General features: G+C 39.8%; 1 protein-coding gene across 1 annotated transcript in view; it reads left to right on the forward strand.

The window, feature by feature from the left end:
• RPA1 (replication protein A1) overlaps nt 1-27,235 on the forward strand; it is a 63,589-nt gene extending 36,354 nt beyond the window's left edge. Inside the window, exons 6-17 of the mRNA XM_023653219.2 lie at nt 8,800-8,892; nt 11,101-11,233; nt 12,633-12,735; nt 14,022-14,090; nt 14,236-14,428; nt 14,584-14,723; nt 15,129-15,277; nt 17,716-17,848; nt 19,865-20,041; nt 22,056-22,163; nt 24,395-24,481; nt 26,229-27,235. Of these exons, the coding sequence (XP_023508987.1) occupies nt 8,800-8,892; nt 11,101-11,233; nt 12,633-12,735; nt 14,022-14,090; nt 14,236-14,428; nt 14,584-14,723; nt 15,129-15,277; nt 17,716-17,848; nt 19,865-20,041; nt 22,056-22,163; nt 24,395-24,481; nt 26,229-26,333 (1,490 nt within the window). The 3' untranslated portion in view covers nt 26,334-27,235. The remainder of the gene's footprint in view (nt 1-8,799; nt 8,893-11,100; nt 11,234-12,632; nt 12,736-14,021; nt 14,091-14,235; nt 14,429-14,583; nt 14,724-15,128; nt 15,278-17,715; nt 17,849-19,864; nt 20,042-22,055; nt 22,164-24,394; nt 24,482-26,228) is intronic.
• The last annotated feature ends 262 nt before the right edge of the window (nt 27,236-27,497 follow it).

A 27,497-nucleotide genomic window follows, 5' to 3' on the forward strand; every position in this document is an offset into this window, starting at 1 on the left:
CACGCCCAGGATACAAACCCACGAAACACTGGGCCACTGAAGCAGAGCACACGAACTTAACCACTCGGCCATGGGGCCGTTATTTCTTAAATATCTCCCCCACACCCTTGGGTCTCCAATTACATGTATGCTAGGCTGCTTGAAGTTGTCCCACTGTTCATTGATGCTATTTTTGCCTTGTTTGGTTTTTCTAATTCTTTTTCTGTCTGTGTTTCATTTTGGATAGTTTCTATCCCTGTGCATTCAGGTTCCCTAATCTTCTGCCATGTCCAATCTGCTGTTAATCCCACCTGGTATATTTTTCGTCTCAGTCATTGTAGTTTTCAGCTTTAGAAGCTCGATTTTGGTCTTTGTTATATCCTCTATATCTCTGCTTTTAGAATATGCAGAGTACAATTACAATAATTATTTTAACATCCTTGTCTGCTAATTACAATGGCTGTGTCAGTTCTTGGTCTGTTTTAATTCTTTTTTTTTCCCTTCTGCATTGTCGAGTGTATTTTCCTGCTTCTTTGTGTGCCTAGTAATCTTTGATTGAATGTTAGACATTTTGGTTCTTACCTTGTTGGGTGCTGGAAACTTGTATTCCTGTAATTATTCTTGAGTTTTTTCCAGGATACACTTAAGTTACTTGGAAACAGTTTGCTCTTTCAGGCTGTTGCTTTTAAGATTTGCTGGATGAGATCAGAGAGTGCCATTTATTCTAGGTCTAGTTATTCCTGATACAGAGGCAAGACCTGTTAGGGTCATCTACTCAATGCCCCATGAATATGAGGTTTTCCATTCTGTCTGTTAGAAACAGGTACTGTTTCTAGCTTGTTTTAAGCACTGGGCACTCTTACCTCTGATCCTCTCAGATGGTTCTTTCTTTCTCCAACCTCAGACAGTTTCCACACACACATGGGCCAACCAGTTCTCTGCTGACTACTGAAGGGAAACCCTCCACGGATCTCGGGAGGTCTCTCTCTGTCTGTGTAGCTCTCTCTTCTCTGGCACTCTGTCCTGAGAATGCTAGGTGTCTTGATCTCCCCAGACTCTCAGCTCCATGTCCTCCAGGGTTCCTCCAGGCCCACTACCTGTGTCACAGCTTGCAAACCTTCAAGGCAGTAAGCTGGTGCAATCATGCCCACCTTGTTTCTTTCCTCTGTCTCAGGGATGACTGTTCTTCTTTGCTTAATGTCTAGTGACCTGAAAACCATTTGTTTCATGTATTTTGTCTTCTTTTTGGTTATTTTAGGTGGGAGGGTAAACCTGGTCTCTGTTATTCCATCTCATCCTATACATAGTTTTAAAAGTCAAATAGTTTTTCAAGTGTGTACTTCAAAACTGAGCCAAACAGCATTCCCCTGCCTTGCTCTTCTTTAGCAGCTCTGACTCCTGTCCAGAGGCAGTCTGCTTCACATCTTACAGCTGTTTCTTCTGTATTTATCTCCATACTTTTAAATTGCACATTGATGCTGCTCTTTCTTGACTTTTCAGTTGAGACATTTGTTCATTGACTTCACACTGTGGAAGATGAGGATGTAGCTCTCCTGCGTCTCTCCTCTCCTTGCTGCCCAGATGGGAGAAAAGATGTCAGTATCAGATTAGATGACAATTTAAATGACTGGTCAGATTTAAGTTCTTCTATAAAACACATTCTTGTTTTGTTACAAGTTTAAATATTCTTCAGGACACACATGTACAAGGATGTTTTCAAATTTTTTAATATTTTCAGATTGATTTTTTCTAATAATCAGAAAACTGGATAATTTTGTTGTCTGATCAGTGTTGATTTCAATCTGAAAGAATGATGGTCAGTCACAAATATTTGGAAAAATTTTCTGATACAATTTATGGGAAATATATATGTTTAAGGAAATGCATTGAATAATTTGTTTGAATTTAATTTATTAAATATATAGTTTAAATTAACTTTTAATGATAAAAAATTAAAAATGTTTTTCAGCTGGTCATTGTAAAGATGCTGAAAGTTGTATATGTGACAACTTATTTGAAGCTTTCCACTGTTTATTTCCTCCTCTTTCCTAATTGATTTCTCAGTAGGAAATTAAGTAGATCTGAAAAAAAACAAAACTCAGAGAAGTAGCTGTTCCTGTTAAAATTAAAATCTCTCAATTGCTCCCAACAGAAAAAGGTGCTTAGGTGGTTCCCTCTGAAGTACACTAATTCACTGTCTTAATTTAAAATTATCAAACATAGTTCTTCAATTTATTCTTAATATTTTATATTAGTTGGACTTTTGCATAAGAATAAATGGAGGTGATCCCAATAATTTTTGTGCTAGATGCAAACTGTATCCTGTCTAACATTTTCCTGTCTGAGACTCAGTTCTAGCCTTCACCTCAGTGGAGTAATGGAAGGAAAGAAAGGAGAGTTTAAGAAGCTCAGGCCTGAACCCTGGCAGAGTCCTCAACACGATGACAGAACTTTAGAGATAGAAGGAACTATTTTAGAAATCAATTGTTTTAATCATAAGAAAAAATGAATGAGGTGATGAAGTGACTTGCTAAACGTCTCACAGTAGGTGAGTTGCTTCAAGAAAGGACTCATTCCTGATTTCCAGGTGAAGATGTTTCCACTGTACCCAGACCTTTGAAGATTAACCTTCATGTCAAAGTTCTTGCCTATTATGAAAATTATATTTAAGTTAATAGATTGTGTGAATGAGTCTATTATAGGAATGTTACATATATATAATTAGAAGTTATCTCTGTTTGATGTTGGTGTACTTGGCCATTAAAATTTGCATAATTTTAAAAATTGAAATGTATTTAAGATAATCAGACATCTATTTTTAAACATTAATTTTTTGTTTTAGTTTTTGAATAGATAATGTAGTTACATATTTCAAACATCAAAACTACAAAATTCTCTATTTAGAGAAGTCTTATTCCTACCCCTGCTGCCTCCTGCTCTGTTCCTACCCCCCTGCCCTCTGTAGTTAACCAATATTAGTGGTTTCTTTTTATCCTTCAGGTGTTTCTTTATGCAAATATAACCAAATACAAATATTATATATTCTCATTTCATACTCCACTTTGCTTACAACAGAAGGCAGGATATTATGTATACTCTCTTGCCTCTTTTATCCTGCTTTTTAAGAAAATTTCAGGCGAGAGATATTTCCATGTATATACTTAGAGATCTTTTTCATTTTCGTTTTTTTTAAACGGTTATAGAGTGTTCTGTTGTGTGGCGGTTCCATAATTTAACCATTCATGGACACTCACGTTGTTTCCATGCTCTAGCTGTTAAAACAATGCTGCAGTGAATAACTTTTATACGTATGCACGTCTAGGGGCAGAGGGGGTCTGACTGCCAGAAGTGAGATTGCTGGATCAGTGGATAAATGCACCTGTGGTAGGTAGAAATGGTTGGATTCTTCTCCATAGGATAGTATCGTTTTGCATTCCCACCAGCAATGCATACACATAATGGTTTCTTCACAGCTATGCCAACAGACTGTGTTGTTAATCTTTTGAATTTTTACCAATCTGATAAGTGAAAACTGGCATCTCATTGTAGTTCTGAATGTATTCTGAGCAAAATGAGCATCGTTTTAAATGTTTAACGGCTTATTGTTCTCTGTGAACTGACTGATGTGTTGTCTATTTTTTTCCCAGATTCTTTATCTTTTTCTTCTCAGTTTTTAAGACGTCTTTAAAAAGTAGGAGGATTAGTCCTTTGTCTCTGATATGAGTTACAAAGTCTTTTTGACTTTGCTTGTAGTGTTTTTTGCTGTACACAGTTTCCTTTTTTTGTTTTTATTAAGTTAAATTTTCCAATATTTTTTATGACTTTGGGGTTTTGAGCCGTAGTTATAGAAAGGTCTTCCTCGCTCCACAGTTAGTAAGGCACTCACCAATGTTTTATTCTAGTACTTGCACGACTTCATGTGTTTACATTTAAATCATCCATGCTGCTTCTGTCTTAATTTTTTATTAAATCACATAATTTGGAATTGGTGGGTTTTCTCTGTCTCTGGAGTTCACTAAATATGTAGTCTGTATGTGGGATGTTTGCGTATGGGGTGGGTATTCATTTTCCTTTGTTGCTCTGTATGATTTTTAGGAGAAGTGGGAAGATTTGGACCTAGGTCATGACCATGCTTCTTCCAGAAATGGAACCTTCTAGATTTTAATTTTTCCTTACACAAAACATAGTAATTCAGTGCTTTAAATTGGAGAGGAAAGCTGAAGTCTATTTAGATAAAGTTCTAAAATATTAAATTGGAACATTACATTCATTTTGCAGTAGTAAAGCTTTGTTAAAATGAGCACATTGGTTATCTTGTTCTCAGCTTTTAGGAAGGAGAGCTAAGAAAAAGCAATGCTTAGCATCTCTATGAAATTTTTGGATGCAGTAGGGTCGAGAAAGAGATGATTGTGCCCAACTATATCACCTTTGGCCAGATTTCTAATGTTTTTTATGTTGTATTAAATTGATTGGTTGCTTTGGATCTTTTGTGTTTCAGGGGCAAAAGTATTTGAGATAAAGATGGAGATGACAGGGTTGAAAGATAGTTATCGCTTAGGGTCAGAACTCTGGAACTCTTTTGTCTCAATACTCAGTTCCACTGGCTCTTCCGTTTCTTCAGGGTCTGTTAAAGTGCAGAAGGATGAGAGAAGATTTACTGCTCAGGATTACGTGCTATTGAATTTCATTGTAACCAGATCAATAACACATTGTTACCTGGACCATCATGGAAATAGCTCTGTTGCAGTGACTACTGCCTTATAGGTCATTTCACAGAATGGTTTCTAATTGTCTATTGTGGAAGCAAGGAAACTCTGTTATTACTGGGTAGAGAACTAAGTTAGATTTGTATCCCCCCAGCACCTAACCCAGAACCAGTGACATATCAGGTGACCAGTAAGATCAGTTGACTAAATCCAGTTCAGAAGTAGGCAGAGGAATTCCAAAATGTGCAAACGGTCTTATGGTTCTAGTACCACATTAAATAAAGATACTTACAGAATTTTTCAAATGTGAGAAATAGAACTTCAAACGCAGTTCATGTTTTGTATAACATTGCATTGGATGATTTTACATCTCCCATATTTGCCACTATCTGTTTTTGTCAATTTGTGTGTTAGTTCTGTTTAACTACACTATTTCTAACAGTAGTATTTTACTTACGCTTAAATTTCTTACGTAATACTTAGTTATTCGTATTACTCATTATTGAAAGATATCATTTGGAGTCTTTTTCAGCCTAATTCTGTCCATTTTCTGCCAGCAGGAAATTGTAATTGTTGGATTGGCTTTTCTTTATATTCTTTGTAGTTGTTAAGAACGTATTTGCTAGCAGAAATTGAGTTTTAGTTACTCTGTATACTCCATTGTCTGTTAGCTAATTTTTTTCAATTGGTGACTCACTTACCACTTACTATTATAATCATAATAAAAATGATAGGTATGAGCGCAGGTAACTTGAGGAGCTAGAGTTTGCTTTTAAATATCCTATTTCCCCTCCTGGATCAGAGCCAATGATATGAAGCTAGCGTAGAGCAAACGAGTCTGAGAATTATGACCTTGATCCATCTTACTGGAACGGTTTGATTTGCAGGTGGCATAAAATAGAAGATTAGCAGTTGAGTCTGTGCATTACTCCTTTGGGGTATATAATTTTAATTTTTAGAGAGATTTTTATTTATGCTATGAGCTAATTTCTTCCAGGTCTTGGGGTCAGTGGCTGTGTTGCAGTGCATTAAATTGAAGGGCAGTTGTTGCTATTTAGAATGTACCAGGATCCTTGTCATCCATTTGATTCTGGACTGTCTCTTGTGCCAGATTGGTGAACGTGGTCCAAAACAGGAGTTAAGGATTGCCCTAGTAAATGGATTAGTAACTTTTCCTGACTACCAGATATTGTGGTTATTATGTTCTCTATAACTCTAGTTTCGTTTGCCAGAATTGATTGTTTACAATTAAAAATTAATGAAGTGGTGGTGAAATGGATTATTCTAGTCAGACAAACTTGGTTCAAGACTAGCTTCTGTGGGCTGGCCCCGTGGTCTAGTGGTTAAGTTTGTGCGCTCCGCTGCAGGCAGCCCAATGTTTCGTTGGTTCGAATCCTGGGCACAGACATGGCACTGCTCATCAAACCATGCTGAGGCAGCGTCCCACATGCCACAACTAGAAGGACCCACGACGAAGAATATACAGCTATGTACTGGGGGGCTTTGGGGAGAAAAAGGAAAAAATTAAATCTTTAAAAAAAAAAAAGACTAGCTTCTGCCTTGCTGTGTGACTTTGTGCAAGTTACTTGACCTCTTTAACTCAATTTTCTCATCTGTTAAATGAATATAATAATGCTATCTATATAATAGGGCTGAAGATTAAATGGAATAATGCACTTAACCTTGTACCTGGTGCACAGTAAGCACTCAGAAAGTGGTAGCTATTGTTAATATGTCCATTATAGGGCCTAATTAAAGTCTTGTTAAATATACCCTACTTCAGGCCAGCCCTGATGCCCTAGTGGTTAAAGTTCGGTGCTCTCACTGCTTTGGTGGCCTGTGTTCGTTTCCTGTTTATGGAACCATACCACCTGTTTGTCAGTAGCCATACTGTGGCAGTGGCTCACGTAGAAGAACTAGAATGACTTGCAACTAGGATATACAACCATGCACTGGGGCTTTGGGGAGAAAAAATTAAAAAAAAAAAATATGTATATATATATAAAAAAATACAGTGTACTTCATTAAATGTAAGAATCCAATGATTATAATAAGACTGTACCATTGTAATATGTACTACTAAAAAGAAATTATAATACATTGGTTTTAATTCATATGTTAAAATGTCAAAAAATGTTCCTCCTAGAATAGGTAAATAGATAAGTTACGTTTTTTTAAATTGTGGTAAAATAGTCGTAACATGAAATTTACATCTTAACCATTTTTAAACGTGTAGTTCAGTGGCATTAAGTACATTCGCATTGCTATGCGACCATCAGCACTATCCACCTCCAGAGCTCTTTCGTCATCCCAAACGGAAACTCTGGACCATTAAACACTAGCTCCTCATTCCCCCTCCCGCCCGTCCCTGGCAACCACTCTTCTAGTTTCTGTCCCTGTGAATTTGATTGTTCTCGGTACCTCATGCAGGTTATTTACATTTTGATAGAAATTAAATGTAAGAGACCAGCACAATCCCACGACTCTGTCCTCTTCAGCAAGATGCAGGCATGGTGACGAGGCAGGACTGCAGAGTTCAGGTGTTTGAGATGGTGCGACTAGGGTGGAGTTGGGGATTTTTATGGTTCCATCTTTGAATGTTTAAATCTTTTGATTTTTGTGAATATATTTCATGAAGCAGGTAAAAATGCAGGGGGTTTTTTCCCAACCACTTAGCCCCAAGAGAGTTTACTGAGCAACTAATCTTTTCCTTACTGATTTATAGAAAGGTGTACTGTAGAATTTCAAAATGTTCCGTCACAAGGCACATTGTCATAGAAGAGCAGTTCTCCCATGCAATTTCATACGACACTGTAAATTCAGGAGTAATGGGAAAGCTAAAACGTAAACACAAAAATTCATTGTTGATAATCTAGGCTGTTTTTCTATGTAAATAAGGTCTCTCAGTTTTTGTCTCCATAGGAAGAACTGGAGAATCACAATTCTGTTTAACCTTTTTAATTTTATGCTAAATTTATTTTACTCTAATGGCACAGTTAACTGTTGTTTAGTTGTACCAGTTAACAGTAACACTGACAGAAGGAAATAAAATCGATGTGTAATATGCCCATTTGAGTTAGGGCCTTGGAAGCCCCAGCGGGATTAACCCAGCGATTGGCGAGGTGGAGACAAGGTGGGAGGCAGGGAGCTTTTCCAGCAGGCTCGCCGGTTTTGTTCTTAAGGCACTCTAGGAAATTTTTTGAGATGCACTTGTGTACTGCAAGCACTCTTGGTGAGCAGTCCAGATTAGGTTGACTTCTACTTGTAGTGCTATTCACAGAGGCAAAATCAAATCCCATAAATCTATTATTTTTTTTAATTAGGTGTATTTTTCAATTTTAACATTCTTCAACTTCGTAAACATTTGTAGAAAGGATGCGGGGCAAATGAATACTCTAATGGTATGGCATTTCTTATTCTCTGCTTGAGAGACGTGTTCATTTCCCCTCCTTTCCTTTTAATCTTCCTGTTTCCTTGACACACCTGCTTCTGAACCCTATTCTCATCTCCCTGCTGTGACAGTTCACTAGCACTTCACGGTACCTAAGGTTCTTTCAACTCTTATTTTCCACCAACTGTCAGTTGCAAAATAAGGTTGCTTTGTTTGGGAGGGAAAGGGTAGAATCCTTTCTGAATGTCTCCTTTTCCTTTGAAGCAGGAGCACTTCAGAGACAATTGAACTGCTTTTAGGTTTTTCTTACCACCCAGCTTTTTCTTCTGATAGATCCTGCCGGGAACACACAGTTCTGTTGATGACATCGATTTGTTGCTATGGAAATAGTGGTAATGTCACAGATTCAGCCCAGTGACTTTACTTCAGGTTCATGCAGGAGAAATGGGCAAGGCTTTAGGGGAGAACCTCATTAAAACTGAAAGCTATCAATTATGAGCAGGTGAAAGGTGAATGCAGCCAGCCTTTTATGTAATGAAAACAAAAGTGAACCCCTAGCGAATTCACTGCATGCAATCGAACGTCCCAGCATGAATCCTGACCCATGAGAGCCTTTGACAAAATCAAAAATTTATACTTTGTCAGAGTAATTCTTCTACTTAAGTTTAAGTCTTTTAACCCAAATTATTTGCACAAAAATGGTCTTTCTCTTTGGATCCTCAGGACACGGGCAGCAGCAAGTAGTTCCTTCTCCAGTCTCAGCAGCCAGTCCGCCAACCAGCAAGCCCCAGCCACAGAATGGGAGCTCAGGAATGGGTAAGACCGCCACGTGAGGACATGTGCACATTGTGTGTGTCAGCCTCTTGAATCTTGTTGTGAAATTTAATCTGGGACTAAAGGGAGTTTTCAAAATGCCATTCCTGACAGTTGCTTCTTGCAAAGCATAATTCCAATTCTTATTGTAAAGTATGTGATTGAAGAAATGATTAAAGGTAGTCTTTTAAAGATACTTAATATGCCCTTTTTTATCAGAATGATAAAGTGTTCTCTGTTAATAGTCTATGTGGTAGTTTCTCACTTCTTAGATTTTGCACTCTCTTGACTTTGTGAGTTTGCATACCTTTTAAATTCTCGCCTTTTAACTCTCTAGGATCCGCTTATTACATTTGGCTTGTCTCGCCAAATTTCCGTTTTGGGCTCTCATGGGTCTTTATCTTAACTTGAAGACAGTATCATTTATATTGGTCATAGGTTCTGCTTCTCAGAGGTCTCACGGGTGGGAGAGAGTTTCTTTTAACTTGCTCTCAGCAGGTTCTGAGAGGCGGTAATGGAATCATTTTGTTTACTTTCTGTCCTTTGCTTTAGGAACCACCATTCAAAATTATGATTCGTAGAATTGGTTGGATTTATTTTTAGAGGTCCTGTTTTCTATTACAGCCTCGTATACACCCCCTCCTCTCCTCTCCTCCACTATTAGTTTCTATTTTTCAATGCTAAGAGTCTAAGAAAAGGAAAGTTAAGACGTCACTAATGTTTCTGTGAAGCTCTCGGGACATATGACTTTTTCCCCATTGGTCTTTGATGTTTTTATCTATCTCGAAATATCTCTCTACCTCCCTCCCTCCCTTTGTGAGTGGATCTATTTATACACAACTCTCCACTTATGTACTGTTGAAGGGAGGTGGTGGAATAAAATGGTAAATAATCTAAAAGTGACTTCCTTAGGCTGAAATACAAATAGTATGTTATTCTCTTCTTCCTCCCACAGATTTATTTTCCCGGTTGTCTGTCTTTGGCTTTTATTAATATTTATTTTAAAAAATCAATTAACATTTTTCTAAACACACATCAACTGGGGGGTGAAAGAAAAAAGACTGGATGTGTATTGAGGGGAAGCTGCCGCATGAAAACTGGATGCATGTGTGTGTTTTATATAATTGTATGTTATATATTAGGTATACACACACACACGTGTATATTCTACAAAGCACATGTACTTTCTTGCATAATCTTGAGGTAATTATTACCGTTGTGTGTGTAGTTGTCTCTCTCGACTCCCCAGTTACAATAGAAAATTTTAAGATCTGACACAATCTATGTATATTTTTTTATTAAGTGCTACAAATATCAAGAATAGTATGATAGATGCTGTGGAAACTCTAAATAAATGCTGAATAATGGGAGATTTACGTTTCTCGCCAAATTCCATTCAGAAGAAGTGTTTTGCTATAGGAGATATGAAATCATTGGACTAAACTCTATTTTCTGAATTTGGAGGTTGAAGCTTTACAGAAATGGTGCGCATGTAAAAAGGAGTTCGTGTGCTTGTAGGCTCTAATTACCTGCTCTTTCCAAGTGTGGGGCAGCCGCTTAGGCTTGGATAAAGGAGGCAGAAGGGGTCTCGGTGGTGAGCCACCTACCTGTCTTAAACCAAAAACAGATTCTTGCCCTTTGCTCCCACCTAAACCCACTCCCTAGATTTTTCAGTCCTGTAGATCAGTTGAGAACTGGGAGTTTTCTAGGAGTATTTTGAGGTAACAGATTTGTGGTAGGCATCCTTCACCTCAGATGGCGCATCGACTGTGTCCCTTCTTACTTCCTAGCCTTTCCTTTTGCTTGCTTGCTTACACAGCTAGTGACTTGCCGTCAGTTTTACTGATGGAGGTTGATTTTCTTCCTCTGACCCATTATCTTGCCCATTGATACAAGAGAAAAGTTTAAGAAGGTGGACCTCTGAAAGAGCAGTATCCGGATTCATTACCATTATTAACTTGACCTTAGGACTTAAGTCAGCAAATATAGTAGTGAACTTGTACGTGCCCAGCCTTCATTCTAGATTGCTTTTCTAGCCTCCTGTTTCAGTCTCTATTTGATCTCCATATCTCTTGATTACTAAAAAGGAGAAACTTTGCCTCTCTTTTTGTATGATTTCACCAATGACACCTCAATAAATTGAGAGTTACTGCAAAACTTACTGTAAAATTTAAGTAGAATAATGATTGTCCTTTGTGTTTGTTTTTAAAGGTTCCACTGTATCTAAGGCTTATGGTGCCTCAAAGACTTTTGGAAAAGCTGGAGGTGCCAGCCTAGTGAACAGTTCTGGGGGAACACAGGCCAAAGTGGTGCCCATTGCCAGCCTCACCCCTTACCAATCCAAGTGAGTTCTTCCATAGAGTAAGTTCAGAAAGTCCTTACCAAATAATATGAGGTATTTATATATGAACTTCGAGGTTATCACACATGAAATAGGTTTCCTCTTTTTTTTTCCTGTGGCAGGGAGGAGGGTACAGATTGTGGCAACCTTTACTCTCTTATCAGAAAGGAATGGCAAAAAGAACAATCTGCCATAGCCTGTGGAGTTTCATTCATTTCAAAAGAATTTGAAGTGAAAAATATTTAATGCATAAAGAATCAGTTGATAGTCTTGTGAGTAAAAATAAATATTTATTCTAATTCAAAAGACATTTCATCTTGTCATCCTATAAATAGACGACTTTTAGGCTAAAAATTGTTACTGTGATTTAGTCGGCTAAAAGAATCTGTCCTATTTGTATTAACCACATTAATATACCCTGAACAGATATTTCTTTTATATGACTTTTTTCCATTAAAAATTAATTTAACAGGGCCAGCCCTGGTAGCCTAGTGGTTAAGTTTGGCACACTCTGCTTCAGTGGCCTAGGTTCGATTCTCCAGCATGGACCTACACCATTAGTCAGTGGCCATGCTGTGGTGGTGGCTCACGTTAAAAAAAAAAAAAAAAAAGGAGGAAGATTGGCAACAGATGTTAGCTCAGGGTGAATCTTCCTCAGCAAAAAGAGGAAGATTGGCAACAGATGTTAGCTCAAGGCAAATCTTCCTCAGCAAGAAAAATAACAGTTGAAAATTCGTGAGGGGTCTTCAGAATTCTTTCCAATATGTTTTTATTTATTCAGTTCTTTGCCATGTAGGGGAGATGTGTTCCCCTGTAAAATTATAAGTAAGGTGACTAATGTGCCCAACACCTGCGTTCAGGATGCACACCAGAATGGGATGTCAGATCTTGTGCCTCCTTTTTCAATGGCCTATGTCTGAGGTCAGACTGCTTTTGTGTGTTTTCCTGTGATGGCTCGCCAACACCGTGTTCCATTACCTCGTATTTATATTCAATATGTATCAGATTTGAGACAGAAGTTTGACACCAGCTATATCAGTTCCCATAACCGAAAATATAATTGCTGGTGTTACTTCATTGTCTAGCTTAGAACCTTTCATTAAGAGGATATTGTTGCCTTGGTGATGCTTTTTGGAGAAAGAAGAGAGTTTATAAATTTACTTATTTGACAGGAAAATGAGTTCATGTCAAATCACCTTGTATATTTTACTATTTGCTTATTCTGTAAACTGTCAAACCTGCATGTCATCTTGGAGTTTTAATTAGCTGGATTAAAATACAGCTTACATTGAAAAACGGAATATGCATAAGATAAGAGAGGGTCTCAGAAGATGATAAGGGAACTTTTCAAGTCTTTCCCAAGTGAGACTCCAAACACTGATATAATCTGTTTGGTTTTCAGGTGGACTATTTGTGCTCGTGTCACCAACAAAAGTCAGATCCGCACCTGGAGCAACTCCCGGGGGGAAGGGAAGCTCTTCTCCATAGAACTAGTTGATGAAAGTGTGAGTATTTGTCAAGTGGGGAGATAGGAGTCGTGGACTCTGAGAAGTAGAGGGCTCGTCTCTGTGCGCGCCTGGGAGGTGGAAAACGATAGTAGACCAAAAAGAAACATGACTGTTATTGTTGCTTTTCCTCTCTTTTAGTCTTCTGATGCTGTCTGGGAACGAGGGTTAAAGGTCATAAATAAAATCCTTTGTCTTAAACTGAAGCATTTGTAGCAGTAGAAATTAGTTTTCTAAATGTATAAGTAGCCTCATGGGCAGGGGAAACCAGAGGTTTCTTGCTGGCAGGCTTAGTTGATGCCCCAGGAGGTGATGTCTGCTTATGAGAAAAGTGGAGGTTTGGGCAACAGTGGAAGTCGCACAGGAGCCACCTTGATAAGGGAATGGTTTTGTGGAAGATGGATTTTGGCTGTGCACACTCTCTATGTGCTTTTCTTAAAACCAAACCATGATGAAGAGATAAGAAATCCAAGTTGTGGAATCTCGACAGTCTTGCTAGCTGTTTCTCTGTCCATTAGTTTTGTTTATAATTCCTAATATGTACTTCAAGCCTTCTTTTCAAACTGCTGCCTATTTCCTGTTTGTTCAAACCTGTAAGAGGGCAGGAAAAAAATGAATGGTTTGTTTTTGGAAGCTGGAATAACTCCCCAAATGTTGTGACAGTGTGCTGGCAGAATCGATATCAGAACCTATTTTTCTTTACCAAATTATTGATCTGATCTGTCAGTTAGCTAAAATTTCAACCGCTTATTTAAGTTTTTTATCTATCTGTAGCGTTTTGACTGATGGAAAAGTAAAAGTGAAAATCAAATCACAAGCACCCTGAAAACATGACTTGTTAGAACATTTGTGGCAATGACCCCTGAATATGAAGTGATTCCCCACTTAGCGCAAGCATGAGGGAAGCTGGTGAATCATCGTGCTGCAGCACACCTCGCTGTGGGCTTCAGTCGTGTCACTCAGTGTTCAGAATCATTTTATTTTTATTGTCAGAATGTTAAACTCACTGTTGGGTTTGTTGGGTTTTTTTTAGGTTTCTAACTTGAGGTTGATAAAGCATGATAATGGGATCAGCTAGTTGAACTTACGTTGTTTCATCAGGGTTAATAACTTGAATATGTGACTGTAAAATGTGTGTTTCTGGAGTGTCCATAGCCTCTCATGGATCCCATTTGAGTTTGTGCTACTGCTTTAAAAATGTCGTTTTGACACTAAAGTGTCCTGGTTTTCACTGGTAAAACTTGATGAACACCACAATTCTAACCTGCTCTTCCATGCGTCTGCAGGGTGAAATCAGAGCTACTGCTTTCAATGAGCAAGCAGACAAGTTCTTTCCCCTTCTTGACGTGAACAAGGTATGGTAGTGTCAAGTCTAGAACTGAAACAGTTGAGTGGGGGATGAGGTTGAGGGAACTCTCGTTCTTTGGAGAGCTGTGTGGTGGTGGTAAGGATTTTTCTGTCCAATTTATCCCATGTTCCGTGGCTTGGCCTCTTTTGCAGGTCTATTATTTCTCTAAAGGCACTCTGAAGATTGCTAACAAACAGTTCACAGCTGTTAAAAATGACTATGAGATGACCTTCAATAATGAGACTTCAGTGATGCCCTGTGAAGATGACCATCACTTACCTACAGTTCAGTTTGATTTCACAGGGATTGGTGAGCTGGAGAACAAGCCTAAAGACTCACTTGTAGGTTAGTTTCCATATGAGAGCAATGAGTGGTGATTATTGGTTTTGTTTGCAGCATGCAGGGGAGGTGTGAGACTTACATGCTTACCGTTCAGCCTTTGTCATGCTATCATGGGATCCTTGACCATCTCGTGCTAAAACATTGTGTCTACATTTTAGACATAATTGGGATCTGCAAGAGCTATGAAGATGCCACTAAAATCACAGTGAAGTCTAACAACAGAGAAGTTTCTAAGAGAAATATCTATCTGATGGACACCTCAGGGAAAGTGGTGACCACTACTCTGTGGGGAGAAGATGTAAGTACTTGAATTGAGCAGTCAGAGCATGTGCAGAACGGCGGAGACATGCAGAGCTTCTTAAGTGGTTGTCTTGTCCTGTGATTTGTGGGGTTTTGGCCATATAGGCCATGTAGACCCTTCCTAATGAAGGATTGGGCTGTGTATGGAGTATTTGAAATCCTTTATTTGATTTGCTTCTGTGAGATTGGCTATGTCAGTTTTACATAGTGAAATGCTCTTTCTTTTAACTCTAGACCAGTTGTGATGTGTCTCTGAGCAGATTCTTGTGTGTGAGGTTATCTGGTGTAGATTCCATGTACCGTTTATTGCATTCACTCTACTATTGACTGTTTTCTGTAAAAATATTCTGTGTTCTTCCTGCAGTGACACTTCTTTGTATTTGGTGTTTTTGTTGTTATGCAGGCTGATAGGTTTGATGGTTCTAGACAACCCGTGATGGCTATCAAAGGAGCCAGAGTTTCTGATTTTGGTGGACGGAGCCTCTCTGTGCTGTCTTCGAGCACGGTCATTATGAATCCTGACATCTCAGAGGCCTACAAGCTCCGTGGATGGTAGGTTCCATGGGGCTAACCAAAGGGGTTTTTTGAGCCTGGGCTTTGAGAACAGCTGGTTCTTTTGGTTCTTATTGGTTCTTATGATCAGTTTGTGTGCTGTCTGCTGAGCAGAGGGCTTCAGTGCTGAATGGGGCAGTTCCTGTATTTCTTGGAGACGTCGTGCCTTCTGAGAGGATGGCTTTAAAACCTTTAAACTGACAAACTTGTAATCTCATGACAAACCTGCAGAGTCAGAGGAGGCAATTCGAATGGAAGTGCTGCAAGCTGACCTCGATCCTGCCGGAAGCAGGGTGAGGCCAGGCTTCAGCAGCTTTGTGCTGAAGGACTGTCAGCTGAAGCCATCTTTCTTTGCTAGGTGTAAAGCTGTGGGCTTCTCTGTGTTGGGAGGGAAAGTGCTTTCTTGTTCTGTCCAGTCTTTGGTGCCGATCGCATCTTCTAGTGTGTATTCTCCAGACTCTGATAAAGTGCAGTGGGAACAATGGGCTTTTGTTGGCATTATATTGTTATTCTCAAAGCACACAGGGTATGAAGAGAGCCTGTTAAAATCTCCTCACTGTATCTAGCTTTTTAGGGTGTTAAAACTCTGCCTCAGAAGACACTTCACACTGAAACATGCTATGCAAGAATGGATGCGGTCAGGGAAAACACTTTAACTAGCTTGAGCTTAAATAGTTTGTATAGCTGTAGTCACAGAGGGAAGGGTGTCGGTTTCGAGCAATGTCTTAGGGTTTAAGTGACTAAAGAATTAGCTCATGTTACATGTCCATGTCCCCACTTTCATTTTTTTTTTAGATTGGCACCTAAGCTAACAACTGTTGCCAATCTTTTTTTTGTTTTGTTTGTTTCTGCTTTTTCTCCCCCAAATCCCTCCAGTACATAGTTGTGTATTTTTAGTTGTGGGTCCTTCTAGTTGTGGCATGTGGGACACCGCCTCAGCATGGCCTGACATGCGGTGCCATGTCCGCGCCCAGGGAAACTCGGGGCCGCCAAAGTGGAGTGCGCAAACTTAACGACTCGGCCACAGGGCCGGCCCCCCCGCCCCGCTTTCGGTTTGAGTCTTAAGACAGCTTCATGCGTATGGTCCACGTGTCTCTATATTTAACTATTCTGGTCACTGGCATTCCATTATAAGGCAAGGCCTGTTAATAGTCTAACCAGAAATAACCACAGCTTTGGTTTTTCCTTATTGCTTGATTTTCTTTCAACCTCTGGAGCTTGACCTCAAGTTAATTGTGTGCCCACATTAAGGTCTTCTATTTTACTTGTCAATGACTGTGATCCTGGTTAACGTAAAAGACATGGCTGTCTCCAGAAGAAAATAACTTGGCATTGATCAAAGAGAAGTTCAGTGCACGCACACCACCTAGGCAAGGATTGGGGACGTTTAGATCTTGGTTATAACAATGTGAAATTTTTATTGTGAGAAGCACTGCCTCTCTCCTTGCTCTGTTGACTCCTGATGAGCTGTCTTTGGTGGCAAATGTCTCCTTGGAGTTTTTGAAACCGTAAACTTGTGTAGCTAGTGGTGGTGAAACAGATTTATGGACCTTGCTGTGCCTCTGTGATGGATTTAGCCGCTTACCTGACAGAGTGAGAAGGCAGTTGTCTGCAGCTCAGGGCAGCAGCTATTCTGTTAGATGGGCTCTTTTTAAGGAGCCTGTTCTGTACGTGGTTAGTTTTTAATTATCGTCCTCTTGGATGACTTTGGCGTGATCTCAAACTGACTCCTTCCTGTCACAAGTATGATCCTGAGCCACTTTCTTCCTGGCCCCCTTCCTTCATATCAGCTGGTATGTGATCAAGAAGTATAATCAATTTTAATAATTTCATACAAATTAGTTTTTAATATTGACATAATTTAAATCTCACTGAAAAGGTAAATCTACAAGAAAACAGATAATATCTTCTAATGAATTACTTCGGGTTACATAATCTTTTGGACTCTACATCAGGCTTAAAAGATCCTTCACCATGGGAACATTTTTTGCTACGTGGTTATAATATGTTGACTCCGTCACTTTCTATACTGTTACATTTCAGTGATGATGACACAGCTGCTGCCCAAGGAGTGTCAGTAGCCCAAAGAACTGTATCAGAGCTCTACATTGTTGCTTTTTTGTTGACTTTCCAAATTACTGTTTTGGGGCCTTGGGCCCTCAGGCCAGTGTTGCTATGCAAGGCTAATTTAAGAAAAAGTTCTGTGGTACTTTGGCACTGTCTTTCTTGACCACTGGGGGGCATCAAAGCAATTGAGATAGTAAGAGGTCATTCCGTTTCTTCAGTAGACTTAAGATAGAATGATACTAATTGCAGCCCACGTGCTCATGACCTATGAAAGCTGGGTGGGGAGTGGATAGCCTGTATCTGGCATATAGAAACATGTAGTATATTTGATAAGTATCTAAAGTACCTGTCATTCTTTGTTTATTTTTCAGGTTTGACTCAGAAGGACAAGCCTTAGATGGTGTTTCCATCTCTGATCTAAAGGGTGGAGGAACAGGAGGGAGCAACACCAACTGGAAAACTTTATATGAGGTTAAATCGGAGAACCTGGGCCAAGGTGACAAGGTATCCTGCCTTCCTAACTTTCTTCACCAAAGCACTTAAAGAATGCCAAAGGATGAGTTTTCAAACCTGATTCTGGTACCAGCAGTCAGACACTAGTTCAGAGCTGTGATTCCTGACTCGGGCTCTGATCAGAGCGTGGTGTGCTGGTTGAGAGTTGCTGCCAGAGTGAAGGAGCTGTGCTTACTAATAGTTTGTTGTATGCCTCAGGTGTGTCGAGGCAGAAAAATGTTGAGAACTCTGACTTAGAGAGTTATTCGATTCTTAGAAGGATCTTAATGACATGGTAATAACCCACCTTTGTGTTATAATATGAACTGCCTTCAGGTCCGTATTTCTTTTCTGTGATTGTTCCTGTAAATTGAAATGTCCACATACCAAGAAGATGATTTTGGGGGTTTAGCTCACACTGAGTATTAGTCAGGCCCAGATGTCAGGCGGTTTGCGTGTGCTTGCACTGGCTGTAGAGTGTGACCCTTTCCTGGGCTGAGTGTTGCCTGTATTTTCTGACAAGAATTGACTCTGGTGTTTGACGTTAGTTGCAGCTTCCCTTTCAATGTTTGGATTTAATGACCTTCCTCCCATCTTGGTCTCAACCTGTATTCTGTCAGCAATTCAATATTTAAATCATTTATTTCTCCTTTATCTTCCCAAAAACAGCAATTCCTGCTTTATTATTTTCATATCGTACAATATAGTTTTTATTCCTTATTGTCTCATTTCACTGTACTCCCTTATCCATCATTGTCATCAGTTGCAACTTACAATGCTTTTATACAGCATCTTGAAAACTAAACACTGGACAGACCTGTGTTGTCCCGTTATAGGAACAGCTGCTCTTTGGGTTCTCTGTCACCCAATTTGTCCTTTAGATCTAAAGGTACAGGGTGTGTAATAGAAGAAATCAGGCCTAGAGACCTGTTTGCACTGAAGCTTTCAAGTCACGCTTTGAATCTGGACCTTGCCTAGAAATTCAGAAAAACTATTTAGGCATTCTCCTAGGAGACTGACTTTTTTTAGAGCCTTCTAGATTGAGGCCTCGCCCAAGCTTTTTACCATCCACATTATTGTTTTGTCTATTGTGATCTGAGACATTGGAAAGCCCCAGAGGCTGCTGACCTGGCTCTGAATTCAGAGTACACCCAGAGGGAACTGCCCACCCCAAAAAGTATTCGTCCCATCTCCTTTCCATGAGAGTTACAGTGCAAAATGAATAACAACAACATGGAGCTCAAGCGCGTGACTTAGTCCTGGCTGCATTTACTCAGCGGCTTCTCCACTTTGAATGTGCTTGTTCAGTTATTTTTGCGTTCTGCTGAATTTGACCACTTAGACCAGGGGTTGACAAACCAGCCCGCAGGCCACATCCAGCCTGCTGCCTGTTGTAAGCAGTGTTCTGTTGGAGCACGGCCACGTGTTTTCATTTTGTGTTGTCTGTGTATGCTCTTGCACCACCACAGCAGAGTCAAGTAGCTGCAACTGAGACTGACCAAGAGGCTTGTAAAGCCTGAAATACTTACTAGTTGGCTTTTTACAGAAAAGTTTGCTGACCCCTGGCCTAGACAAAGATAAAGGTGGATGTAGGCCCTAGAAATCACTGCTCTTGTTTTTAATGTGGGAGGAATGGTTGGACACAGCTGCCCTGGATTTCACTGCCTTGCTCTGTAGTCCTGGATCTGCTGCCTTTGGAAGGTCAGAGGAGTGGGGAGAACAGGTCTTTGTCTTTTGTGTAGTCTGTTTCAGTTTTAATTAATTTAGTCTAGTTTATCATTAACTCTTATTGTTAAGAAATTATATGCTTTAGAACTTTGTTTATTACATTCACGGGTTTTGTAGTCAGCACAAGTGATTTCTAAAACTACAGAATGAATTATTCTCTGTAATCATGTTGTGATCATGAGGCTTAGAATTTATAAACATTACACTGAGCCGAAAGGACAAGCTTTGGGCGGCCTCTAAGTCCAATCCTGAATGTAATTCTAGTGCCCAATGTCTCATGTCACTCATTTTCTCCTGAAGGCGGACTATTTTAGCTCTGTGGCGACAGTGGTGTATCTTCGCAAAGAGAACTGTATGTATCAGGCCTGCCCATCTCAGGACTGCAATAAGAAAGTGATTGATCAGCAGAATGGATTATACCGCTGTGAGAAGTGTGACAGTGAATTTCCCAGTTTCAAGTACCGCATGATCCTGTCAGTAAGTAGAATGGGTAGATGAGAACCACTGTGGTGTTTCTTGAGTCCTGCCAAGTGCCAGGCACTGTAGAGACAATAGCAAAAACAAGATAGCTCACCGTAGGAAGCCTGCAGATGAGTAAGTGCTAAAGAGCTTGTTATTGTTCTATAAATACGGAAGGGGCCTTTCACTCAACTCTATAGCAGTTTGTTTTCTCCTACTAAAAGCTTTTTTTCGTACCAGAAAGTTGCATTTAGATACCCAGCCAATTTTAGTCTGCTGAGCATGTGGTACAATTACAGCATTGGTGGCGCTCGCTTGCTAACTGTTATGAAGATAAATTAATTTGAAATGGCATTTCTGGAGAGCAGTAATTATACTTCTACAGCCGATGCCTATATTTAGTTATTTTTCTTGTGGGTAATCTGTTCCTCCAGCCTTAGTAGAGCTGACTTCAGAGGAATGTGACTGCATGCTGATGTGGGATTGTGGCTTTTCTGCATTGTAAGAATTGTTTCTTTCTGTTTTAAAAAGCTTTAAAATGAAGTGTGTACATTTTTTAAATAGTTAGACTAATTGATCATAAAAGTACCAGAAAATGGGCTGTCAGATTTTTCTAGAAGTTGATTTGACAGTAACATATCAGAAGCTTTAAAAATGTTTCTATTTTCTGACATAGTAGACACTTGGAAGGAATTTCTTCTAAAGAAACAATCAGATGTTCCATCTCTATAAAGTTGTCTGTTACCCTGTTGTTTATTTTGAAAACTTGAATACAGCTTAAATATCCTTAATATTCTACTGGTTAGTTCCTTTACTATCTGTAGAGTGAAATACCGTGAAGGTGTTAGAATTTGCTGTTTGACAGTTTGCACAGTTAAAATATTTGAAAACCATTGTTAATACTATTGAATGAAGACTATTAAAAAATTTCCTGTTACTCTTATGAAATCTTTTCAGATAAAAAAGTGAAGGACTCTGCCTCCCCTTTCTACATTCTCACTGCCCCTTAAAATGTCAGTTCAGCAGGAAAGTGCTACATTTAAGCTTCTTATTTTCTGTAAACTATAAACTCCATTGAGCTAAGATGAGGAAAGTTGTCTTAGATACTTTATTCTGTCAGCCTTTCTGTTAAACCTCGAAGTGGAGTGCCCAGCACACTGGTTTCCTGTGGTGCTCACCCGTGTGTCTGTCGTCACTGTCCTCGTCCTGTGGAGTCGGGGCCCTTGCCTCTAGGAGGGTAGCAGGGGTAAGCTGTAGGCATGAGCCCCGTTATGTGATACATTCCCTTATGTTTGTGAGTGCTTTTAACCTTTCTTGTCACCTTATTTTTCATCATAACTTTTGAAGTTAAAGCCCATGTATATGCAAAATGAATATATAAAATTATCAAAATGGTACTTAAAAAAAACCTTTGCTCTCTTATTTATAAAACTAAGCCTTTTACTTGTACCTTTTAGCAGTTAGATTCTTTGTGATCCACTTTCTTCCTTGACTCTCCCCTATTTAATTTTACACCGTGGTCCAATTGGACACACTAGATTGCTCATTTCTGTTGCTAGGTAAATTTGGTGACTGGACAGAGGCCCTTAGCTCAGGCTTTTAAATTGTCTGGGATGCTCAGCAGTGACTTAGAGCTGTCTCATGGAGCTCCTCCTAGTGACTGAAGAACATACAATGCAAAACGCAGAGAACTGGCCCCAACTCATTGGAGGCTCATTCAACCTTAGTCCAAAGGCCGTTGCAGCTGCAGGGGAGCTGTGCCGTGTGCCTGGATTCTGCGTCTGAAGGAGAACTTAGCTGGGCCGGATCTCCACTGAGATCTGAAATCACGCATCCACAGCAGAGCGTGTTCCTGCTGTGATCCAGACTTAGATTTTAACCTTATTTCTCTGATACTTTTCACATTCTTTAGAAAGAATGTAGTATATATAGTGGTAGTGGTTTTTTTCCCTTGGGAATTACCTTAATGAGTGGGAAAAGTTAATCTCCTTTTATTATTTCTTTGCTGAAATAATAGAGTTGTGTTTTTTAGGTAAATATTGCTGATTTTCAAGAGAATCAGTGGGTCACTTGTTTCCAGGAGTCTGCAGAGGCCATCCTTGGACAAAACACTGCTTATCTCGGGGAGTTAAAAGAGAAGGTTGGCCACATCTTTTATTATTACTCTAATAATTCCTGTGTGGTAACACTCACCCCCTTTTTGCTCTTTAATATTTTTTGGTGTGTTTCTTTATGGTATTGTATACAGTTTCTCTTTTTGGTGATTATTTGAGAGCTCATCTGATTTTGTCTAATTTTGTCCGTCTTAGATGTGCTAACAACGAATTAATGAAGTAATGTATATAAAAGTGCTTTCAAAACAGCACTTTACAGGGGCTGGCCCAGTGGCGCAGCGGTTAAGTTCGCATGCTCCACTTTGGTGGCCCAGGGTTCGCAAGTTCAGATCCCAGACATGGACTTAAATGCCGCTCATCAAGTCGTGCTGTGGTGGCGTCCCACATGCAAAATAGAGGAAGGTTGGCACAGATGTTAGCTCAGCAACAATCTTCCTCACAAAAAAACCCCAGCCCTTTACAAGGATAAACCACTTCTCCTTGTTACTGCAAGCACGCTGGGGTGGTGCGCCTGTGCTCACTGAGGTTGGGAGGGCACCTTCTGCAATCACCTCAAGGACCAGTTTGCCTTTTTAACATAATAAACACCATCCTGAAAAGTTGAATCAAATCCTGGTTTAAATTCACTTGTTATTTCATGTCATCAGATGCAATTCTTAGAACTAACTTTTTTTCATAACATAACTGCCATTTCGTTTTTATAAATCTGTATTTTCATGTATTGGGTTTATTTAATCCTGGGACTAGATAACTAATTTTGCTAAACTTAGGAAAGGTGTTTGCTCAGATAAAACATGTAAAGAAGACCAGTAAAAGCTGTATTTTCTGGGCCATACATATTAGCATCTATCTATAGATTTTATCTTTCTACTTCCTCCAAATTGATTAGAATACTTGTAGAAGCCACTAAGAAAAAAAGGTTTGTCATTTGTTTGGATGTGTTTTTCTTACTCTTTCCTGTCTTCAGTTCTGTCCATTTGTCTCTGCCCCCATCTCTTTTTAAATTGTCCATGAGTTCTCTGAAAATAATCCCAACAAGCCCTTTTATAGGAATAACTGGAATTGCCTTTAAAGTATGATGGCATCTTTTATCTGTTTTGCCTGGTCCTTTGTTTTCATATCAGAGTTCAAGGCTTGAGGCAGCCTTGCAGAGTTTTTTATGAGCTTGTTACATTTGACTGTTTTTACTGCTGGTGGATGAGGACATGTAGAAACGCCTCCCTCAGAAACCATGATATTTGAGAGTGTGTGCTCCGTGCTCTCCCCAATCTTAGCAGAATAATGGCAGCTGGTGTAATCTTCTGGAGGTTTAATGCATTGTTTTATTTACATGTCTGAAAGCCCAGAGGACTTGTTTTGTGTGTGTGAAGTAACCTTTATACAAGAGTTCTAAGCAACAAAGCTTTTATGTTTCGTGTGGCTTGCAAAGATAGTCTTGGCTCATGTGAACTGGTAATTTTACATAAAGTTATTGTAAATTTGTTTTATGCATATTTATATAAAATGCTTTCTCTAGTCCCTCTCTGTTTACTAGACCTTTTTTTAAGAAAGCAGCTTAATCAAATAGTATTTGAGGGGCGAGAGAAAAAGAGAGAGGACTGTGTTTTTTTAACTTTGCTCATTTCACCTGTCTGCTTCACTCGCTCACCAAATCAGTAGCTGTAAAAACGGGGTGAAATAATGTATATGACAACTTGAGCTTTTTTCTGAGTGTTTTCCCCCCAATTCTTAAATTATGATGAAGATACTGGGCCTCACATCTGTTCCATCACAAATTTCTGAAGTTTAGAAATGTCTTTTCTAAAAGTGTTTCAATTTTTCATTGTGGTCAAATACATATAAAATTTACTGTTTTAACCATTTTTAAGTATAAGTTCGTTAGCATTAAGTACATTCGCATCTTTGTACAACCATCACCGCCATCCATCTCTGAAACTTCTTCATTCCAAACTGAAACTCTGCCCATTAAACACTAACTCCCCACTTCCCCCTCCCCCAGCCCCTGGCAGCCACTTTCTGCTTTCTGTCTCTGAACTTGACTAATCTAGGTAGACTGTTTTAATTTTTAATAAAATTAGAATTAAAAGTTTTATGTAATGGAATCACCTTTAGATTGGTCATTCCTAAGTAATTTTGAACCACTGGGGGTGATAATTTTTTCAGAGACACTTTTCACAAAGTCTTTTTAAAAGTCTCATAGATATTTTCAAATGGTCCAGTAGTTTTCTTGCCTAAAGATTTGTATTTGTTTTTGCAGAATGAGCAGGCATTTGAGGAAGTTTTCCAGAATGCCAACTTCCGATCTTTCACATTCAGGATCAGGGTCAAACTAGAGACCTTCAATGTAAGTAAGATCACCCGGGCTGCAGAAGGGTTAATTATCAGTGGGAAACTGCTGTTTGTCACCCATAACAACATTATAGTATTAACTGTCAGTTAATTGCTTACTGTGCCAGACCCAATTGCCAGTTGCTAATTGCCAGAGCCAGTGCTAAGCACCCTGCTTTTCTTACTCGTTGAATCTTCCCAACCCTGAAGTACCATTTTTTATCCCGTGTTCAGATAAGGAAATGGACTTAGAGAGGTTAAATGTCTTCTTCAGAGTCGAACATATAGGAGAAAAAATGCTTTTCAGTTAAAACCTGGGGGATTTTTGTTTGTGTACTAAAAAAGAATGATAATGTGTTTCGTGCACTCACATCTTCACAAGGTCTGGATTCTAAAATCAGTATGTGAATCAAAGACCACATGTAGTTAAAATTACCTTGAAAACTCCTTGTTACATTGCCGTAACATCCTGGAGTTGTGTAGTCATAATGAAACAGCATTTGCTGAGCACTTACTATCTGCCAGATACTGCTCTATACCCTTTGCCTTATGTGTATTATCTCACTTGATCCTGGCAGTAACCCTATCTATAGGAACCCTTGTTAGCCCTGTTTCACCAGTGAAAAACTGTGGGCGTACAGAGGATGAGTAACTTGCCTAAAGTCATATGCTAGCAAATGGCAGCACTAAGATTCCAGCACAGGCAGTCCAACTGCAGAGCTCTGCCCTTCACCATGCCTATAAACATGACTGGTGGTTACTGAGCAGCTGAAGCACGTGAGCCGGAGCCAGGCTCTGCGCCCTTCTGGGCTTCACCCCATTCTGCCTCCAAAGGCGCTGTTCCATCCTGTGAACGAGTGAGGAGGGAGAACTCTGAAAACACTCCTGCTTGTTGCAGAGCTTACTCATTCTGTTTTATTACTAGATCTTAACCTTAATGCCTGCTAATAGATGTGTTTGGTTTGTGAGCAATAAATGAGAGAGGGAGTCAGATGTCTGTGATCCAGTGTCAGAGTGGGGCGAGGTCAGGGAGGGCTTGGAGGGGTCATTCAGTCCCTCATGGTGCGGACAGGGAAGGCGAAGTACAGAGAGCTAAGATGGGCCCCAAGCCAGGTCTTCCTCCTTTCTTTTACACCACACTCAGCGTTTAGAAGTACCTGTGTGTGGGGCTGGCCCCGCGGCTGAGTGGCTAAGTTTGCGCATTCCGCTGTGACAGCCCAGGGTTTCGCTGGTTCAGATCCTGGACGCAGACATGGCACCACTCGTCAGGCCATGCTGCGGTGGCATCCCACATGCCACAACTAGAAGGACCCACAACTGAAATATACAACTATGTACTGGGGGGATTTGGGGAGAAAAAACAGAAAGGAAAAAAAACGAAGTACCTGTGTGGCTTCAGGCAAGTCACTCACCCTCTCGGAGTTCCTTTTTCCCCCTCTGTAAAGAGAGTAAGTTGAACTTGATAAGCCCTCTAAGGTCCGTCGCACTTGGGTTCTAGGTTTCCAAGTGGGAGCATGGGGAAAGGATGACAAGGGGTCTGTGATGAAGGGAGGAGTCTGTCCACTCCCCCCAGCCACAGAAATTCTGCGCTCTGCTCGCACTCGTCATTTTCTTTTCATCGGGATTACTGAACGCGGAACCCAGCATGTCTTTGTGTTTGCTCCTGCTGGGATCCTTGAAGCCACTGAAGCAAAGGGGGTTATCACCACTGCTCCAGGCCACGGGCTTTCCTTCGTTCACAAACTGCTTTTCTCTTCTCAAAGGATGAGTCTCGAATTAAGGCCACTGTGATGGACGTGAAGCCCGTGGACTACAGAGAATATGGCAGAAGGCTGATCATGAACATCAGGAAAAACGCACTAATGTGAGAAGAGCAGTGCTGATTGGGCAGAAGTTTGAAAATAAAGAGCCGAAATGAAATTGATTTCTTTCTACCCCTGTGTGACAATTCCACATTAGCTACACAGAGCATAGAGCTTCTTTATGGTGGATTAAGCAATTTCCTTCCTTATATGCGTCTTGAAACCATTGGTAGGCAAAGGGAAGTATGCTCAGAGACTGTGGTGTAAGCTGTGTCGGACCTAGGGGTTCAGCTGACGGGTAGTGTAGTACCAGTCCCTCCCTCTGTCTTCAGGCTTTTGTCAGTTTTATTAAGATTTCATTATCTTCAAGCAGGAATTATGTTGCAAGTAAATTGACCCTAAATCTGCAGACAGTGAAATAAATTATGTAACTAGGTTTCTGCTCCATTGGTGACATTTCTGCAACTTGGGTTCCTTCTCGGGAGGGAGAGCCGACAAGTGGTTGTGCTGAACCTGGGTGTTTTAGTAAGCGCGTCTTCCTAGAATTCAAAGGCGCTCTCTTTCTAGAGGTGCCACATAGTTGTTAATGCTCAGAATGGCAATAGGGTAGAATTATTAATCAAAGACATATCTTTTATATCTGAAGATAGCCTTCCTTCAGGGTTTAATAGACTGAGTCAGATGGGTCTGATATTAATCAAAATTGTCTCTTCTGAGGAAGGCTGATAAGCATTGACTTGCTGTCCCCCAGGGACATCCACGCAACTACAAAGCCTTGCTTTAGTTTCACTTCAATTAATGTTGCATTTTGGTTGGTGAATGCACACTTTTTCTACCTGTACATATTTCTTGCGTTTGTATGTTTCATTTCTTGATTAAAGCTGTTAAAAATAGAAGGGATTTTGAAGGAAGAAGCCCTTTGTTTCTCTTGCTTTGTTTTAATAAACAGTATATTCTCTGCTTGTGAATCCTACTTTCTTTGAATTCAAAGCGTTCTTATAACTGGAAAGCAGTTCATTAGCCTTCATAATAAATGTTCACTTGGGGGAGATGTTAACTCATTACAAACTTGAAGATTAGTCCAAACCACGGAGATCCTTCTTCCTAATGTTTGCAACCCTGAAATGCATCTTTAAAAGAACGAAAACACTAAAAACAAAAAGCCATTGTGCCCAAGAATGCTGATGGTCTGGCACTTTGGGATTTTATTGATGTTTACACAGCAGTCTA

Source organism: Equus caballus, chromosome 11 (assembly GCF_041296265.1).
Source record: "Equus caballus isolate H_3958 breed thoroughbred chromosome 11, TB-T2T, whole genome shotgun sequence".
Classification (NCBI taxonomy): domain Eukaryota; kingdom Metazoa; phylum Chordata; class Mammalia; order Perissodactyla; family Equidae; genus Equus; species Equus caballus.